Source organism: Lepisosteus oculatus, chromosome 12 (assembly GCF_040954835.1).
Source record: "Lepisosteus oculatus isolate fLepOcu1 chromosome 12, fLepOcu1.hap2, whole genome shotgun sequence".
NCBI lineage: Eukaryota > Metazoa > Chordata > Actinopteri > Semionotiformes > Lepisosteidae > Lepisosteus > Lepisosteus oculatus.
The window spans coordinates 19,785,575-19,807,757 of NC_090707.1; the positions used below are offsets into that span (position 1 = coordinate 19,785,575).

At 33.1% G+C, this 22,183-nt stretch overlaps 1 protein-coding gene across 8 annotated transcripts in view; it reads right to left on the minus strand.

Moving 5' to 3' along the window:
- gulp1a (GULP PTB domain containing engulfment adaptor 1a) overlaps positions 1 to 22,183 on the minus strand; it is a 199,755-nt gene that overhangs the window by 19,199 nt on the left and 158,373 nt on the right. For 7 of the 8 annotated variants that reach the window (XM_015358846.2, XM_015358852.2, XM_015358850.2 and 4 more), the window contains 6 exons: positions 19,752 to 19,823; positions 16,009 to 16,107; positions 6,618 to 6,755; positions 6,170 to 6,286; positions 5,470 to 5,556; positions 126 to 350 (listed from right to left, as the gene is read on the minus strand). In XM_015358846.2, coding sequence (XP_015214332.1) covers positions 126 to 350; positions 5,470 to 5,556; positions 6,170 to 6,286; positions 6,618 to 6,755; positions 16,009 to 16,107; positions 19,752 to 19,823 — 738 coding nt within the window. The remainder of the gene's footprint in view (positions 1 to 125; positions 351 to 5,469; positions 5,557 to 6,169; positions 6,287 to 6,617; positions 6,756 to 16,008; positions 16,108 to 19,751; positions 19,824 to 22,183) is intronic. The other variant, XM_006636473.3, reaches the window with a different exon arrangement.

Sequence of the window (22,183 nt, forward strand, 5' to 3'; positions counted from 1 at the left end):
GCTTTTCTCAAGGTAATCCTTAATACAACATTTACTTTGGATACAATCCGAAACATGATACACAGCGGGATAATAATTCTGCTCATGACAAATACAAGTCAAAAACGACAAGAAGACAGATTTACACGAGGCCTTGGAATACTGTATCCGTTGGCAGGCTTTGGTAGAATGCTTTTAGCAGGAGGTGGAGTTAGTAGCCCAGTGGACAAGTTGGAGTCAGGAGAGCTCATTGGAGTGAGTGTAATGGAAGAGATTTCTAAGCAAGAAAATGATGTCAAATTATGACACCAGAAGAGAGATGAAGGTCTTTGGAGATTATGTGTTTGATTAGTAGAGTTTAAATGCAGCAGCTGTGAAAAAATCACAAAGAAAGAATTACAAAGAGAGAGAAAACAAACTAAACCAATACAGGAAAAAAGACAGACAATTTAAACAGCTGAGCAATGTCTGATTCTGTGTTTGAAATATTTACTGATCTATGGAAGAATTCCACAGAATTCTGTTGTTAATTTGCAATTAGAATGTCTGTGAAAGCTGCCAATTTAAATGACATTTTTTTCTATATTATACTATGCCAATCTCAGTCCAAAAATGTATAATATATCAAATGAAACTACAACATAATTTTGAACACAACATAATGCGCTTAGTGATGAATTGGAAAGTTACAAGCAAAATTTGCAATATTTAAAACATATGCAATTTTTTCACCATTGTTCTTGCAAAGCAATTAGATTTAAAATCTAAAGTGTACAGGTGTATACAGTATATAGTTTTTGGTAATTATTACATTAAAGTGATGTTCAATTTGTACAGCAGGATAATGTTTGCAGTCGTGTGTTTGTCCTTAAAGCTACTGTATTCATGCTATAACTAATGTCAGTATCTGTAATTACATTATGAAACAATGAATTCAGAGTTATCCCCCTTGAAATGGTTTCAGAATTTGAATGTTCAATAAGTAGTATCTCAGCATTCTGAAAGTCTTTTAGGTCTATTGAATCAACACTCTGCAGATTTTTCAGTTACTGATTTTACAAATGTAAACAAGGTGCAGCTAAGTGATTACACATTTTTTTTTCAATTCTAAAATTGACAGAACATAAAAATGAACAACAGGAAATGCTGTGGGTTTTGAGGTTCAGCTCCAACAAACTGAATTATTAGACTGAACATGGTCAACAGCACACTTCAATGTTCTTTAAATAGTTTCTTAAAGACTTGGAATTGTAAAGCTAAAGACATACTGTATAACAGAAGTAAAAACCTATCATAATATGTACAATCTATCTCACTGATTTCCATTTTCTTTTAATCTAGTCACCTCACAGCTCACCATTTTGTAAAATTAACAAAAATATATTGCCAAACAGTACATACACTTAAAACTTATGCATAGTACAATTAAATAAATTTAATTACATTTAACTATAAACCAACCAAATGGGTTGACTGACCTCCTCTCTTTTACTAAAGCCTACTTTCTTATATCCTTCCAAAACATCTTCACAAGTATTCTCCAGGAGCAATTTACTTAAGATACTTTTAAAATATGACCATACTAAAACTGTTTAAATTATACTGTTAAATATATATGTTAAATAGTTAACAGTTAAGTTTTATGCTTGTTTGAGAAATATGGATCCATAAGTTAAAATATTGAACTGTTGCCACACAATTTCATAAAAATGGCAGGTGCTCAGCATTTTATATTTGATTTAGATTAAAATTGCCATAAATAGCTGATTACAAATAATAGTCATTCAAAAGGAAATGTCTTGATACAATCACGCTATAATTGTATAAGGAAGATTGCTCTCTGCCTGCTTGAAAGAGGCCTGTCTGTTAGAAAAGTGACGAACAGAAAATCTCAGGACATAAGAATATTAAAAATCTTTAACTTTATTTACTGCAGCTGTTGCAGGAGTAGCTTAACTAGCTTTCACTCACCACATTTCACTTGGAGAAACTACCTAGCAAAATACCTCCTAACATGATTAAGTAAGTTGTAAGTTATACAATGCCTTGTAACTACCAAAGAAAGATGGCTGTGAGTTTTATACAATATTTATTTGCCTTATATACAGTTAAACAGAAAAATAAGAGAATAAGGCACATGCTTTATAATTTTGCAGTTTTTCTTACTAATGTTTGGACACCCATGCCTTGGTCACGGTATTCCTTTTTTCTTTAATTATTAAACTTATTATTTTTTTCATTAATTTGTATTATTCAGCGTACTTTAACCCTATGACTATTTTATCTACTGTATCTCCTCAGATACAAGGAATCAAAATAGTGTCACAGGCTATTTTATAGTATAGGGCTCCTCAGAAGTTATCCAGAAAATCAGATGTTCTGCTTTGCCAATAAGAGGATTAGCCCAGATAGAGCAGGAAAAAAAGTATCACCGTCATCCAAGGATCATAACATCTACAGTATATCCATTACATAGTTATTTTCATGGTCAGAGGACAGGTAAGGTTAACATATAAAACAGCTTAGAAACAAAATCACTCCCTTTTTTTGGACCAGAAGACATCTGAGGTTGTGGATTGTTTTATTCAACTTTTGACCATTTCTGACAGACCTGATGTGTGAACATGTGTTGTTCAAGCTACTGTATCTGGTCTGGTGGTAGGAATGTGGGAAGGAATTCTTTTTAACACAAGAATGCCTTTAGTGCAGATTGAGAGTAATGTTACTGCTCAGTCCTTCAACCATCAGATTTTCCATCAGATTTGCCAATCTGCAAGTGCTGTCACAGAGGACAATATAAGTCCAGGATGCCAGTATTAGAATTACTCAAATGACTTGAATAAAATTATAATGACATGATATGAGAAAACTGAAATATTTGTGGGACCAATTTGCCAAAAGCAACAGTAGGAGGCATCCATGAGTGGTGGATGATTAATCATAATGCTTAAGTATTAACAATGTGTGTTGTGGTCATAATGTTTGCTTTCTGATATTTTGTGTACTGTATATCCACAAGAGCTTGCACTTCTAATGATTTCAGAATAACATAGCATTTAATTCCCAATCACACATTGATCAGTTTTGCTTCCACTATATTTAATTTAACTCCCACTTGCCTTTTAAAACAGAGTATTACAGTAACTCATTGATTGTTCTTCTGTTATGAAAAGCACAACATTCTATCCTTTTATTACTGGTATTTCAGACTACTAACATTGTCTACATAGAAACTAACAATTCTCTCATCTAAACGTAAATCAGTGACAAACAAACAAAGCAAAAATTATTCACTTAAGGATAGAGAAAACTGTTTCTATTACATTTTTCTCTGCTGAAATTATTTTTGAAGCCACCTACAGTATATTGTTCAGTAATGATAAAGCTTAAGCAAAGACTCAATAGAGTCCACTTGCATTAAAGGAAAAAATAATGGATTATAAAACAAAATGTCTCATAGGATAAGCAAGGAGGGTTGAGATGACTGTGTGTTAATACAACTGTCAAATTATACATTATTAGTGAATGACTTTGTATTAAACTGTCAGACTCATTAACAAAAAGCTTTTTGCTGGATAGGATTGTTACATTAGAGTATTTCCCTTCATTACTATTATGTGTTGTTTACTTTGTCAGTTTTTCAGACATTCGAGGATTTCCAGTCAAGTTCTAAGTCCAATTTCCTGCAGCTCCTGGCACACAATTGCCATTTATGAAGTCTGCTGTATGCCTTTCCAGATCTGACTACCTCTTTCTTCTCAAGAAAAGTAAAGTCTATTCCTGTGGTTGAGTAGCTTCTGGTTACCTGAACTGCACTTCTGATTGTTTTTCGTTTTCTGCCAGCCACTACCTATAAGCCCCTGATTCTGTCTGAGAGTCTCATTAGACACTTCTGTTGTTGCTGTTTGTGTTGTACCTGAGGGTTTTGTATCAACAATCATGTCTCTTTTCAGGTCACTTACAGTATATCAATCTAAGGAGGAGGTCTAGCCTACTACCATTTTACAACATCTTTGGGTCTTTTCCATTACTTCAGACAGGATGTAAAATGTAGAAAATTATCAAATTTTTGTTGGGACAATACATAAAATATGTAAATACGAAATCTAACAAAGCATATCTGGTAAAGACTGCACCACAAAGCCTTGTGTCACGTGTTTTGAACAGGTCTTTTGGGATTAGGAACCAAAACCGTGTCACAAGTTATTTTATAGTACATCTCATTATCACACTTGAAATGTATTTACACGTTGTCAATAAATCTGAATAATGTCTAGGACTTTGTAAAATCTGTTTAAAAGCTCAGTGTAGTTCATTTTCACACAGGCTATATACTTTACATTCAATAATGAAGTAAAGGTTTGGATTACAAATGCACAACATATGTCCATACAGTCCATTTTCTAATCTAACATTTACGAAACATTGTTTTTGTAACAACTAAAACTACCTAGGCATACATGAGCATTGAGCAACCTTTACAACTGCCAATTCAAATTTTCAAACTTAGAATTCTATGGCAGCTTTCCAATTGGTAAGAGCAAGCAGCCCCTGGCAAACAGAAAGCAGCCTTCAAACAATACATCCCAAATCTGCAAAAGGTGGACTGATGGAGGTTTGTATTCCAACTGAGCCAAAGCCAAGCACTGCTTGCTGGCTATGAGACAACATTGATGACTAACAGACATTCCTAACACAGTAATGTAACTTTAGAAATATTTCTGATGGTTGAAAAATATAATATAAGATTTATTTTTATTATATTATATTTATTTGTAGCACTCAGAGAAAGAAACAGTTTCTGATTCCTGTTCCATTTTGACATACTGAATACTTACTGGAGGAAAACAGTCATTCAGAGAAAGAAGTCAAACACACCTAACTATATATAGATATGGTTAGTAAGCTTCTAGGACCTCTTTGGCTCATTCCACATGGGAAGAGGGGGGGGTTTACAATAATGTTACCCTCCTGGCCAAGCTATTATTCTCTTATCTAGACATGTAAAAGCAAAATGCCCCCCAAACACCACACAACACTATGAGGTTTGGGTTAAGACAAAAAGTGTGTATAAGCTTAAAATGTAAATAATTAAAGCCAAAGAAGAACGAGTACCATGTACAAAAGATATAATATTAGTACCACATGGTGAAACAGAACAGAATTATTTATATTACTTTAGCCTTCAACAAAACAAAAAACAGACACCAAATATTCTGAAAGCTAAATGGACAATCATGGAAGCTACTCAAATAGCTGCTCAATTATAATGTGTATCTTTTACAGTACTTTAAACATATATATTAGTAATAACCCAATTTATTATAATGCAAATGAGTATACTTGGCTTTATTTTAAGAGCATGAAGTACAAAGTCATCAAATAATTATGATATACACATTCCTGTTTTAAATATTACAAGAAGTAATCCAAAATAATCCATAAAATTCCTATACAGTAGTATACCAGTATACTAATGCTGCTACTTACCGGTGATACTTGAGAAATCATCAACTGCTCTTCTAGATCTTGCACTTTCTTTTTCAGCTCTCTGTTTTCAGTTTCTAGTTCTTGAATCTATGAAAAATCATGTTAAGGATCAGTAAAACAGTAGGCATAATGTCAAAGTTAACAGCATAATGTGGACAGTCAATGATAAATTAAAAATAGGAGAAATTGTCAATAAGGTAACATTAATTCATTAACAGATGAATATAATAATTTTTTTAGTAAATTGCTCATTAAAATGTCCCTTTTCTTAGACTACGCACTTTGTTTGGATTTGGTTTTGATTGTCTCTTTTTTTACAGATGTAATAATTCTCTGCATTTGTATGCTTTGTATGCAGGAAGAGAATTAATTGCTCCACCAGTTGAATAAAAAGGGGAATTTTATGTAGACTAGATTTTACTGTACGTATCCCGGAGTGGAATATTGCCCATGACACCATGGACAAAACAGTATCAGGAGATCTTTAAGAACCCAGTGGTCAGGAACTGAGTTTACCGAAGGACAGGATCTCCTAGACCATAGTGTCCTCAGTCAATAATTTCCTTAGTGGGGAAAATATTTGAAAATTCTGTTCAAAAAGGAACAGTCACCTGCTGGTCTGTAGTCTCTAGTACCAGCAGCATCGTGGTTTTCCTTAGGGGGTCTTACTGTAAACTGTGTTTAATAATGTGCAACTTACTCTTTTCTGAAGACTTCCTATTTGTTTTCTTGTCTCCACATCTTTTCCTCCAGACTCCAGAAATTTCTTATATGCCAAATCAAAGGCCTGTCCAATAGTTAATGTTATCTCTTCAGCCTGAAAAAGAATTGAAAAAAATACTTAAAATACTAATAACCACAACATCTAGTTTACAGATGGATTACTCAGGAAATACAATATTATATTGAACATAAAACTATAATGTTTTTGTACATTGTACCATTAAAGACTACAAACTAAATGTCTTAATTGTGACGTCTGCATAATGATTCTATGAAAATATTCATACTTAACATAAAATATAAACAACTGGTGTTCACCACAAAGCAAATCAGTCAAGTCTGAGGGTTTTCTAAGAATGAAATTTTAATATTAGGAATAACATACATTATAAAACCTATAATACATACATTTACTTAATACTTACACATTTTTCACTGTCAAATACATAGCACAAATGTTTATTTGATTCTGAATCTTTGCAAATGAATGTGAATATCCTCTTATCCGTCTTGTCATCTGCACAGAATGATATTCTGTGCAACTGGCAATTGTGCTGCACATCCTGAAAGAACAATTGCAATTAGGTTATAAATGCTCAAAAAGTGTCAAAATAAATCAGTTTTACAACTGATTTCACAGACCCTGCAATAATTACAAGTAAAATAACATAAGTTGGGTTGGAACAATCCTATTCAAAATATAGATTAATGTTAGTTGTAATTATAGTTACAGTCCCTGCAATCATAAAACCTAGTAGCAAAGGTGTATTCACACTGGGTTCGTTTCAACTGAACTCAATTTGGCTTGTTGAGCTGTTCACAATTAACATACTGTACCTCAGTCTGATTTTGATTGGAAGTTGTTTAGTTTTCATTTTCTTGTTCAATTTCTTGTTTTTAGGACTTAGTTTGCTTGTGCTCACATTGCAATAATCAAGAGAACATGGTTCTTTTTAGATAAGATGCCTTCTTTTGTAGTTACATCAGAGATCAAGTAATATCTTGAAAGTAAGAAAATGTGTGATACATTAGTAGGGCTCTGGTTTTCTTGCCACTATGCAATAGCAAACTCCCTTTTAATGTTTTTTATTTCTTACAGGTTAAATTATTAGGAACAAGGTTCCATTTCGGTTGTAGAGCCTTCTTCAGTTGTAAAGAATTCCTCAGATTAGAAAATTATATTTTATTCAAAACCTGATGCTCAAAATTAAGATGTCTAAGAGAAGCATAAGTTATGTTTACCTACCATGATGTTTGAATAAATGCCATAGCAGTAACATACTGTATATTAATTATATTAACTTTTCTGCCAAGCAATGGTACAAAACGTCCATGAATCGTATACCTAGAATATTTAATATATTGTTTATGTACTGAGAAATCCTGAAAAAAGCTGACTTTGGGGTTAAATTAAACTGTCCCAACAACCTCTTTGACTTTCTTCAAAAGTGCAACAGCTCTATAAGTGCTATAAAAAACACAGTGGACAATACTAAATGAGTATGGCTGAACTGACCAGATCCAATTCTCTTTATTGAGTCTTTTTATTTTTATTTAATAAACACTGATTAATGGAAGTCCCAACAACTTAAGAGGAATGCCCATCCATTCTCTTTTAAAGCCACATATACAGTACTTGACAAGGGATGGGGAAAACTGCAGAGCACAAGGTGGATTTCTACCCTGGATGCTCACAGATACATGGGTAATTTAGACACCAATTTAAATTGCATTTAAACAAAAGCACACAGACCAAACCCATGCATACACATGAAGAATGCAAAAACTCTACACAGAAGATGCCCCATGCTGGAACTGGACCTAGGACTCAAAACTTGAACAGCAGTGTTAACTATCACACCACCATGCTGTTCTTGACAAGAATGTAACATGCAGAAACATACTTAAAAGTTTGTATGCTGCAAGTAAAATTTCAAGAATCCAGATGATTACCTTCAGAAAAACTGACCAGACATAAGACATTACAAATTTTGAATTAGAATTTTGACAAATGAAAAATAGCTCTCAAATCACTACTGAATACATACAAATTGCCTGTTTGTGCAAAGAGCTTTTCTTAATATTTTTTTCCTAGAGAAAGAAAGAGCTATATCAAAATCTTTATACTCCTCATTTAGAAGTGAAAAGAATTATGAAAAGACGAGTCATGAGCTGGAATGAGAAAATAGTAAGTCATCCTGAAGAATTACTCTTTTCACATGCTCCTAATGAGAAAGCACAAGTTCAAAGGTCGATTTAAAAAATTAAGTACTATTTAAACAGTGTAATTAAATACTAATTCTGTATGTTTTCTAGCATTTGTTTAACTGAATCATCCACCCACAATTTGAAAAACATGAACATTGTCTCCAATTAAAAAGTGTTCTTGTTTCTGCATATAAGGTTTAAATAATGTCATATACGTACATTTTATGTAAAACGGCTAATAAACATTAGAATACACAGTATAAACATTTGTAAACAAAGAACATTTTTATCCAGTGTTATCTGTTGCTTTTATGTGAGAAAGAAGAATACTGTAGCCAGTAAAAATAAAAGCCTTTTCCCCAAGAGTAGTCACATAATGTCATCAAATACTGAATTGCAGAAATGATACATTATGTATTTTGATGTTGCAACAGACATAACTAAATCAGCTTTTCATGTTAACAATATTAAACATGAAGCAATTTTTAAAAATTGGGCAGGCAAAAAGTTCTAATGAAAAAAAAAGTTTTCGTTTCTATTGCCCAGACATTAAAAAATGAAAATATTAATGAACAGTTAAACAAAACTTTGATAGTATTCTGCATTTTGAAGCAGCGTTCCTCTAACTAAATGGTTTTGGGGCACGAAACTTGTACAAAACCTCTCGTTTATATGTTGATAAACACAGGGAAGTTAAAATGTATTACAGTATAAAGATATAGTTCTAACATGCTAAAAAGAGCAGCCAACAGCTTGATAACAATTAATTGTTATTCACACCAGCACCAAATAACTAAAATTCAATTTTTGTTCCCTCACCTTGCTGCGAGTTTGGGTAGATAGATAATACTTTATTAATCCCATAGGGAAATTGATGTATCACTGATCATACGCTGTCACGTGATCAGAAATTGTACGAGATAAATTGACACGATTTACAACATTTCACAACATTGAACACTAAGGAAGAAGTATTTATTTTTATTTATATAGCATCAGCCATCCCCTGACAAATCATCCCGCACATTATGCTTACTGCCTGGGACAATATTGGCATCTTATCTTAATGTAGTCATTGTTCTCATGAATTCATCTGTCAACAGTTTTCTAGTGAATTGCAGGGTTTGTTGCCAGATTATTTAGATTATTTAGTACAGACATTAAAACATTATGCTACAATGAATATTTTTGAATTAAGAATTAAATTTGGGATTTTCTTTTTTTTCTTGCACAATCCAAAACATCAGATACTGTATACATCATGCTGTATATAGCATAAAACTGTATTTATAGATAGATAATACTTACTACTCTGTATATCCTCTACCATTTCAAATCTATATATTTTTTATTTTCCTTACGTTATTTTTCTTCCTATGCAGTTCATATTCTGTTGCACATCATGTTTTCTCAGGCCTTGCTAATCCTATGCATTCCCTTGGGTGAATAAGAGAATAATTCCAAAGATCCAAAGACCTTACCCAGCTGATGCACGGGCTGAATCACTTGGGTTTATTGCTACATTGGAAATTACACAAACCCCTGTAAACAGCAAACAAGATGCTTTTTTTTCCAGATTGGATGTAATTTACAGTAATTCAAGCAGTTGTTTTACCAGTACTTATTCCCACTGTGATATTTCACTTACATTGCGCTTTCTAAGCAACACAAGTGTCAGACCGAAAACTAAGAGAACAAAACGCCTACAAGCTGCACTTCATCATGTCGCTTTTGTCCTTTGAGATTCTCTGAACACAGGGTGGAGCTATCCCCAGGGTTAGTTATTTCTGGTGGAAATAATGGAATGCAATTATCCTTTACTAAACAGTACTCCTCTGTATGACTTAATGAATCCCTGGGTTTTAGAGGTGATCTGGATGAAGCCCATCTGGTTCTCAAAGGCAAACCTGCATATGAAAATATACTTAAAAACATGTGTCAGGCTCAGCTGAATATTCCTCATGGCTGGGAAGTGATATTCAAAACATATCAAGGGAAAATACAGAAGTATTTACTGTAACCACTTAAGTAGGATATTTTTAAAATGTTCTCTTGGTGGAACACCTGGAGATCCAGTATTGTACAAAACAGTACATAACCAAAAGAAGTTAAGCTATAGTTACTTAAGATTTTTTAAATGTACACCCTTAATGCAATATTTTAAGTGTGTAATGATAATGCAGCAACTTTCTAGCAGTACATATGTACAGTACATATTCACTTTGGCATTGCCTAGTGGTGATAGTGCCATTCCAGTAATCTCTTATCGCATTTACAGCAGAGTACATTTAGCAATTTACAACAGGTGAATATAGTCTCTCCAGTGCCAAATTTCAAACTGTTACCTGCTCCATACACGGCCATGTTTATGTCCTTTACAGGGATTCAAAGACACAATTTTCAATTTTCTACCTACTTTATCCAATACAGGATTGCTACAAAGTTAGGTTAGCAAGTTCTTTTACTGCAACACAATTACCAGACATAACATAATAACATTACAGCACAAACTCCAGTTAGTTATGAGGAATAGTGACAAAACCAGTTGCATATATAATAAATCATTTTATGCCAAACGCACATGCGGTTAATGATTATTGAGAACTCTTAACTGATACGGTCATATAAAATCCCCCTGCTTTACGCAATGGTTTGGGCAGTAGCCTCAGTAAAAAGCAGAATCTAAATGTAAAACAACATTTTTAAAAATAACAGAAAAGGCTTCCCAGCAAGGCATGCTGGACCACACTGCAAGGTCAAGACCACAGATGCTACAAATACAAAACCAACAGCACTGAGTGAAATGCAATAGTGCTGAAAGACTACCAAGCACTCATATTTTTTCCAAACACAGTCGTGCACCCGCTCATCACACATGTGGACATGCAAAGAAGATGCCCCAGTCCTAGTCCCAGGAGCAGTGAAGTAATAGCACTAACCACCATGCCACCCTGACACCCAATCAAGTTAACATTCAACATAAAACCTTTCCCATAAATACTCTATTTGATCCCAGAGCTTGTGTTTAGCCTCGCTTCTTATTTCTGGTCATTTCCACCCTCCAACGTAAACGTGCATCATCAACCCAGGTCTCAAACAAGCGCTTTTCTGACAGAAATTATAGTAACTGCTAATCAGCTAATAAAGAGATTAAAATATAGTGAAAAAGAATAAAGCAAAAATGAATCTGTATTGTAGTTGTACTAATGAAATCATAAATTGATATATTGTATCAAAAGATGATGTATAGCACGGCATTTTTGACTTTTATTTTGGATATATTTACATTTTTACCCTGCCTAAAAGCAGGTACTGCATTTGATATTTATATAAGTAAGTTGGAATAACTAAAAAATATGAGTTTTCCACAGGTACTGTACTTATACATATGTACCGACAGTACATAAAAAATACTTTTTAAATGTTGCTGTGAAAAAATGAATAATAAGCAATGCATGGGAGGAATACAAACACCTTTTACAGAATTACCTTTTAAAACACTGGGAACCAATTTAAATGAAACTCAAGTTAATGGATCTTAGTATTTTTTTTTGCCTAGTGAAGATCGTTTATTTACTTATGGTTATGCTATGTGTTCACTTTTTTAGGACACCCAACTCTCTCTACTATTGCACTAATGGGCAGCTGAAACAATACTAAACCATTATAATGTGAGAATGGGAGACAATATAACTTGTTTTGCAATGTAATGGGTTTTGGAAGCTTCTATTCCAACAGTGTAAAGTGCTGCCAACATCAATCTTTTATTTTTCTAATGAATGTTCTTAATTCTAAATAACAGCCTCCAAGGACATTTTCAGTATTACAGCTGTGAATTTTAATACTTATCATTTTTACTTCTCAAAAAGAAAATGCAATGCCATAATTGGAGATTTATAGGAGTTTTGTATGTTCTGGTGTCCAAGTTAAACATCATAAACACAATGTTGTAAAAAATAAAATCAGTGGGAAAGGTTTTCTTTGAGTTTTTATCACAATTTCTACAACAATCATGGTCTATTTTGTTTGTTGAGGCCTAAATTGACATCTGATACTTGCTCTCTGACTGAAGGTCGTGGGAATCATCATGTCCCTGTAGTTTTAGCAATTCAAAACATGGTGAACTTATAAAAGAAAATGAAAAAAAACAGCTGATGGGTAATAAGATCAGCATTAAATCTATAACTAATCACCTAAAACGTAAAGCAGCCAACAGCAATACTTCTAAATTGAACATTGGGGTCTACAGTTTATAGAAAAATCTCAAAGAAAGCTTAAGAGTGACCTGAATGTTTGTGTTTAGCTGTTCTCAACAAAAAGAAATCTGTAAAATGTAACTGCTTTTGAAAATATTTTAAGATGCCTACTGTAATTCAACAATGGCAAATAATAGCTGTCTAAATCTGTCATCTGGATTTGTAACAGCAGGCACAGCTGTTTTCAAGTTCAGCTTTTAAACAACTAAGTGAAGGTCCAGTTAATCAAAATATTTTAAACTGTTTACATAACCAAACCCTTGTCCTCCAAGTATTACAGTATATGTCATCCTCATGCTCAAATGTGAGGCAATAACAAGGTGTAGCAGAAACCTTAAAAGGGCCCTTAATAGCTAAAAATATGTCTTGAAATGCCATGAAAACATGGATTAACTTCACTGAAAAAAGGAACCAAATCTTTTTTTAATTTAATAACTGCACATTTGAATATACAATGGAGCATTAAAGATAATAAATCAGGGATGTTCTTGCAATCATTGATAATTACAAATGTTTCTTGTTTACATTTTAAGATTATTACTTTATTGGAACTCTGAATACTGTAGTCAACTGTCATGAAAATGAAGCACCTGGAGGCGGCTCTAAGCAAGCCACCAATGTCTAACTGGTTCTGTTAACATTGTTCTGATCTTTGTAAATCTTTTTTATGAAAAAGTATTTACAAAGTATATATCAGAACTGTTGAAAATTCATATGGGAACTTAGTATAACCCTTTTATGAAATATGAAATACTTCAAAATGCCTGAGCTCCTCATATGCCAAAACAATCAATCCATGTTCAAAGGATGGCACCCTACTCCCCATAGTTAAGTTTAATTGATACTGGTTGTTGATAATGTACACTATGAATAGAAAAAAAACCTCTTCATATTAGCTGTAATTCAGTAAATCAATTAAAAATACACTTTCCAAGTATCAAAGTCAGTAGTTACCTTTGTTTTAGTCAGTCAAATAGTCTTATGGAAGCAAAGACTACTACGTTAAGCCTGGCAAAAGGCTTAATTGCAAAAGTGTTTTTGTTACCAGGTAGCTTTTTTCTGAGAAACAATAGTATATACCCACATGATGATAATATATATGTTTCATCTAATTATTCTCAGATTATTTACCTTACACGTGATTTTCAGGATCCATTAAGAGACATTTTGTTCCAGCTGGTGAGTTGTCCATTCATAGAGAAGTCAGAAACACTCACCAATTTCTTTATTATTATCTTTTAATTAATATTAAATATGAATACCTTAAGGGAAGTATTTTCAATTATGCTCACTTATTTGTAACCTGTTATCTTTTATAAAATAAAGAGTATGCTGCTATCATGGAATGTAAAATGTACATTTCAGTGTACAGATATAACACTTTCAAAAGGTTGCCGAGCATATATCATAAAAAGCAAAATATTAAAACAAACGTTTTCTTATAACACATGGATGGATAAATGAAATATCTTTTGATCAGTGTAGTTGGAAGTCAGTGAGCTAGACTGTTTTGATCCACTACATCTTTCTGCAATCAAAGCGAATGTTAATCAAACCCATTACCATCATTATAGATAGGTATAGTGTTGTCAGAGAGTTAATGAGTATAGATTCTTTCTGGATATGCCTTGTGCAATCAGAATTCTTAAGAATGTTAAAATCATTGAATGACATCATTCTCATCAAGCCCCCATCTCTTGCACCTAATTTCCTCCTGCTCTTGATTTACAAATTATTAAACTACTCTGTTCAAACAGAAGAGTCAAACAAGCATACAAAATTATACATACAGTACAGTGACCTCCAGATTTATTTATACCAACAATAAAATAAAAACAAAAAACATCACCTACTATAGCAATAAAAATAATAATATATTGCAATCATAATAGCATTACACAGACCAAAGTCATATTTATATTTTTCATAATAAATAACTGAATTACAGGAAACTGCAGAGTCACATTTGTTCACATCTTTAAGTGTTCCTTTAAATAAAACAAAAATAACAGTAACATTCTGCTCTTTGGTGTAAGTGTAAGTCTCTCAATTGAGAAGAGGCCATGAAAGGTTTCCTGCTTCTTTAGGGTATAAAGGAGGTAATAAACAGAAAACATTCATTCATAGCATGAACCACAAGTTGGAGGATGGCATAAGTGAGTCTTTTTATCAAGGTGTATCAAGAGGTACAGTTTGGGAGTCAACTGTAAATCCAAAGGCAACAGCTGAAGAATTCCAATACACAGTGGCATCTCTAGTATACCAAGTGTCAAAAACTACCATTTGAGGCCATATGCAAAAGAGGCAACTCAAACTAGCCAAACACTGTTTGAATGACATTTGGAACAATGTCTTATGGGCAGATTAAATGAAAATTAAGCCTTCTGGGCATGATCATCAGCAATGTGCCTGACATAAAAAGGGTCAAACTCATGGAAAGAAAATGCTCATGCTAACTGTCAAATATGACAGAGAGTCTAAATATATATTACTGTGTATATATAGTGGAGTTAATTTGCATATACTGTACAGAACTGTACAGGTCCTGGAACGCTTGTCAAGATAGAAGAAATCTTGAACTCCAATGTGTTACCATGACATTTTGGGCTGACACCTAGTTCTTTTTGCCAAGAAGCTCAAGCTTGGCTGAAAACAGACATTTTAGTATGACAGTGATCTAAACCATACATCCAGATTAACAAAAGAATGATGAGCTGCACATACCTGTTCTTGATTGGCCATCTCAATCTCCATACCATAATCCAATCAAACGCTTCTGATTCTAACTCAACACAGCAGTTCACCAACAGAAACCAAAGTCTGAAACACTTTCTACATTAAATGATACTGTCCATGGAAGAATGTTCATGTATTTCCCCTCTGATCATAGCACATACTGTATAGGAGGCATCTAGACAGTGTAATCCTTGTGAGAAGATGGCCAAGTACAGGTCCATGAATACATGTAACCTAGACTTTAATTACATACAGTATGATAAATACTGTATGACTTTTCAATGCTATTAATATTATAGTAAACATTTTTAGAAATTAAGCACAACATATTACCCAACCTGTAAATGTAAAATGTAATACTGTATGTACGGGAAATTAAAGGTGATGAACGTTTTATAGAGCCCAGAAGTCCTTTGATGTTGTATATTTCAGTTTGTCTTGACAAACTGTCAAGTGAATTATTCTGCCTCTGCATAAAAAAGGTTCTCTACTGACAGTTATACTGAGATCATCCCTATTTCATCTCAAGCCAGAACATATCTGGGCATGAAACATGACTAAACCAAATTTGGTATTTCGGGTAATGCAAATCCAAAATTCAGACAAACATACTTACTTTTGTCTTAGGATCCAGTATTTTCACACCATAAATAGAAATTTGTAATTCCACTTTAGGTGTTTTCTGGCCTTCAGATTTCTTAATATGCCTTTGAAACTATGGAGGAAAGAAAAATAAATGCATTTAAATTCAAAATCCCCAGATTATGTGGAAAGTATTGCAAATTACCTAAGAAAGTTGGTGAGAAAGAACTCCACACTCACAAACTCATATGAACTACACACAAAAGTCGCACAAATAAGAAAGCCAAACTGGTTATTATACAGTATTTATTGTACCACCTCTTTGTGACATTAAGAGTTGAAAGTTACTGTACCTCTCAACAAATGGTTTCAAAGCTACATGCTGCTTGTAACGTGTCGGAGCAACAGAAATAAAACATAGGGTTGTCAAGTGTGGAGTTCAACTTACCTTAGAAGAACTTGAATTCTAGTCAACCTGCCTATTCTTACCTGGATTACAGCTGAACTCCACACTTGAAATCCACAGCCATTGTGGTAAGGACCAGAAAAAAAGGGTGGAAAAAACACACACACAAAGAAAGAAAAGTGTTAAAGTGGGAAGTGCCTGCCAGACATGCTGAAAAGTGGCCATGCATCAATCACAGGGATTGTTATTCAGATTTATTAAAACATGGTTTTAATTTATACACTGATGACAGGGATACAGCTAGTTCAATCTTTCTCGGACATAATCCTCCTTTAGTACCATCACTAGCACAAGTGGTTAGTAGCAATAAGTTAATGTCACTACATACTTTCCTACATTTTAAACTGACATTGCAGGACTGCTTAGACTGCTGTTAAAGATTATGTCTAAAACGCTTTGATGTAGTGTTTGACTGTATTAAGATGGTTTGAATGGTTTGCTTTCATTCACCTTATGTGTCTTACATTTAATTCAACACAGTCTCTTTTTTACTTAAGTCAAACCACTGGAACGTGTTCAATAACCAGAGTATGCTGCTGTAGCAGAAGTCTTATTGAACAGTATTGCGATGATATTAGCTGCAGTATGATTTAAAAGGATAATTTGGACTAAGACAGAAAAAGACAAGACTGGAGGAAGTTAAAGACAAGTCTTCAGATTTTATTTGTAAACTTGAAAGTCAGATTAGCAGACCTATCACCTCTCTCCTTAAAGACACACCTCAAGAAGCAGGTCCTTGGTTAGCAGCGTTTACAAAGGATTCTAAAATATTATGTAATAACATTTTACAGAGGCTCTGCTAATGACCACTTCCCTAGTGGCATTAGTGAGTGGGTTTACTGAGGTCTATTGATAATGCAGAAGTCAAAAACAGAATTTGTTTGGCAAAATTGTATACCTTCAGTGAATACCTTTTACAATGGATTGTCAGAAACCACACTATACAGATAATAAATACATTTCAACCACTCAGCCTTGACAACAGGCAAAGATCAAATACTTAAGTGTAAATTACTTCTGTATTTTAAAGGATATATAATGTATTATACTGTAACTACTGAAAAAAATGAGTCATTTTATCAAGAAGAACTATATAAACAGGACAGAGAACAGTATATACTGGACATTGAAAAAGCAGAAAACCAGCAGACATTACGTAATTTAAATAAAAAAAAACACTAAAGTTTTCCAAGACTAACATTGGTGCAGTAACCATACATGGTTATTTTAAGGAGCTCTGGCCTCAGCCATTTCAAATGAAGGAGGAGAAAATGAATCAGACTTTAAGGTTTTGCTCAAACCAGCAAATATATTCATTGTAAAAATAAAAGAAATGTACTGCTAAAATGTTAAGGAGCAATTTATACTATTACATACTGATTAACCTTTCCATACAAATATGTAATTGACTGGAAAAGTAGTCAACACTTCCTGTTCTAAAACTGGAAAGAGGGATACTCTAATATTTTAAATACAACCCCTTGAATCAACAGTAAAATACCTGAAAATGTGTTCCTCTAAATCAATACCCTAAAGCTTATAATATATATAATAAATGAAATATCAAACTACAAATATTGTAATGAAATATAACAATTGCATACATTCCCAATGGAAACAAGCACTTGAAGTTTTATTTGGAATGAAAACATTAATTCTCAAATATACATGTACAGTGTTCTCTTAAATATTTAAATCTTAGTGAAAGGACTATGTTAAGTCACACAGCTAAGGTGTCTCCAACAAGATTTCCATATTTCTATTATATATATTTTTTTAATTCTGGCAGTAATTATGCAATCTTCTCATCTGTAACATTTTTGTGATGATGGTTATTATGGACACCAGGAGCACATGGTGGCAAGATGACAAAAGAAACAAAATTATAGATGCTGTGACAACAAGCTGTAGCGTGCAGCTTTGGCACCAATCCTGCACTGACGACCCCAAAAGTTAAAAAACCATATATGCCTTTGGACTTTTTCATATTAGGTTTATTTTTTTACAATATAGAATCATAATGTATTTGATTTGACATTTTTTGCCATTGATCAACACAGAACACTCTATAACATCAAAGAGAATACAAAATTCTACAGTTTCTCCTAAATTAATTACTTTTTATATAGCAGAATTATATATTGGTATAGCAGAATTATATCTGTAATTATTTTTTCCCCATATAATGGTGTGTGGGGGGTTTTAATAAAACATTATACTGTACTCCTTGCTGACATCAATAAGCTAATCACCACAACAATGTTCACTGTATATATTTTATCCAAAAAACTGTTCAATGCATTCTCAGAATCTTATATAAATCGTAGTAGTTAAAGGATTCCTGAACTAAAAGATTAATTGGCCTATGTATTTGCAGAAATGAAGATCATACCTTTGAATCCTAAAACAAAAAATAAAGAACTAAATATTTTCCCTGAAGACTACACAAATAAAAGTACAGAAAATTAATTTTAAAATAAAATATTAAGTCCCACATTGTATATGAACATTTTAAATGTTCATTTTAGTATTTTAAATATTTGTAATTTAAAAGTTTTAATAATTGTTGTTAATAGTCACAATTGATCAAATATGTAAAGTTAAAAATATATTAAATCCAATAAAATGTATTTGATATTTTGGCTGTATTTTCTTCCTTTTCATCGTATCATACACAAACAATAATATCTCTAGAGAAAGCAGGCATCTACCACCATCTATTGACTAATCTTGAAATGACAGAGTTGTGTAGTTCTTATAAATTCTATTTGGGATGTTACTTTCATAACTGTGTTGCATGCCTTATTTAGTGTAATGGTCTATGTGTGGGTGTTTATCAGATTATTTGTCAAAGAATGAGATTCTCATATTCTCAAAGCTGATATTGGACAAACGTGTGATAGAACAAAATAAGCCAGGTGCTTTGAAGGTAACTGATGATCAATTAATTTCCTCAAGACATTTTCAGAGTAGTTTTACAGTTTATAATAATCCATCACAATGAAAATAAAGGTTATATAATACCCTTTAGAGTATATAATACTCTATTTAAAAAAAACTATCAGAAAAAAGAGACATTTTACATGCAGATGATTCTTTTTTCCAGATGTGTAGCACAACTCCAGTACATTTTTCCAGCGAACAAAAAAATAACAATGTTGTTTCTGGCATCTGTGGTTTCCAGGGGAAAAAGGCCTGTTCTTATGGTTTTGTCACTGACATCAGCTATTTCCTTTTAACAAGTTTTGACATTCATGGCACAGTCTTTACAATCTTATTCACTCTTTTCTCTTCAAGTTTATTTAACATACCTTAAGTTTTCGGACAGCATCCCTTACGACTTCCGTGCCTTTAGGCTGGTCCACTTCCGTATTTCCAAGGAACTAAAAAAATAAAAAACATTCCTTTATTACAGGATGCTACAGTACCAGACATCCTAAACATGATATGTCTTACATCATACAGTATATCTAATTGAATGGAGGAGGTTGTGTCTGTATTTCTCATATGGTTGCTATTATTTTAATGTTCTAAGAATTCTACTTATACAACTTTCCTAAAAGATTGCATTAACTCCATATGACTTTGGAGTTGGTTCCAGACTTCCACAATCTTCGTTTTTGAAGTACTGGAATTATTAAGGAATTGTTCATCCATCCATCGATTTTCTAACTGCTTTATCCAATGCAGGTTCACAGGGGAGCTAGAACCTGTCCCAGAAAGCAATGGGCACAAGGCAGGATATAGCCTGGGCGGGACCTCAGACCATCACAGGGAACACCAGTACGTACAAACTCACACTAGGGGCAGTTTTCCCAGAACCTACCAGGGCTCCAGTGCAGCAAGGCAGCAATTCAAACCAGTGTGGTATCTAAACTGTTAATGGTTTAGTAATTTTAAATTAAAAGGAAAAAATGTGATGGTTCATTTTTATTTTGTATGTTATGTACTGTATATGACATTTCTGAAAATATATTGAGGTATTTCATCTTTGTCTAAGTATCAGAACTAGTATGTAAAATATTACAAATAATCTGCACCATTTGTTCTGAAATTTACATTCTCTCTTATTTATGTTTAACTTTGAAGGATCAAAACAGAAAAAAATACTAATTCCAATATCTTAATAGTTGTTATCTATCATCTGTAGTCTTCTATACAACAGTTATTACTTTCTAAAATGTAGCAGCGTCAACTTATTTGCAGTGTTATTCATGGCACTGACCATTTTAACTACAGTTTAAAAATTTAATTTGTATACGTAGAAACTGTATGTTTATAAGGCAAATTGAAACACTGGAACACTAAGATAAACATAAGGCAATTTCAGATTTCAGAGGAAATTCACAAAGTACTTAACCTACAGACATATCTACATATTGAACTGGCATACAATGCTTGCTGATTCACGTCAATAAATATGAATCATGTTCTTCTATCACAACATATCAGTTTGCACGGAATATAACTAACACATTTAATCCACCTTTCTTTGCACTACATTTAAATGTGCATTAAAACTGATTTCCTGACCATCATTTTCAGACCAATTTTAACTTATGATAAATGAACACCAAAAAGAGCATCAGAAGGTGTAAATGCACAATACAATTTTGAAACCATTACGGAAAGGGATAATTTTACTTTAAGCTTCCCATGAACACAAAACATTAAGTTATATGAAGTTTACTCAACTTGCAAGTTTCTTTAGTCATCACTTTCTTCAGAATCTACATTATGGTCAATGTCCAACAGATGGCATCATTAACCTTCTTGTTGTTCCATATGTTAGGCACAAAGTCTGCAATATCTATCCTTATTTCTAAGGAAGCCATGGGAGGCATCCCCAAGTCATTTAACACTAAACACTAGCTGAAAGAAATGAACGAAAACAGACAGCAGGCTGTTTGAGATTGTGCCTCAAGGCCTTGGGTTTCTGGTGCTATAATTTCTCTTTTGTAAATGCACTAAAACAGCAGCAGTAAGGATTTGGCTCTGTGTACATAATCCCTTCTACAAAATATAAAAGGAGAATTGAAATGTGACATTCCTTTAGTTCAGCTGTGGTATCTAGTATAATTGTAGGAATGTTTACACAGTGACCATGGATATACAGTACTTTGTCATTCTCATTACTTCTAGAACTTTCCTTCATGAAGTCTAATCAAACCAACGTGCAAAAAACCCAAATGAACTTTCTACGGAGCTCTGGAATACAAACCACCTTCAAGCAGTTTTCATTTCCATTTCACAGTATTCAAAATTTATGAGGAAGACTGACCTGACACCCTTTATTTAAGTGTGCTTTAACCAGTGACAGCACAACACAAAAACTTCATGAGATTTAACACAAATGTCTAAAAAATTACGTCTGACAGGTCTAGAATTTGAGTTCTTGTGTTTTGAGATAATTAAGGAGTAAGGTAAAGAAAGAACAACAATTTAAAAGGGAATTCAGGTTCCATTCAGGGAATTCAGGACATTATTCTGAAATAATCAGACCAGGAAATAATTCTTAGATTGTAAAAGAATCTAAGATTGTAAAAATGGTTAAATTAAGTCATTTTTAGACTATTTTTAAATGTTCAGGCCAATTATGTCATAAAGCCTTTGTCGTGTTTATATTGTTAAAAGTTTATTAGTAGCTTGTTATTAGTTAGTAGTGGTTTGGTTTACAGATGTTCAACACCCACCTCCCAACCCTCAGATTACAATGGTGGACTGGAACACAGGGAGATCCTAA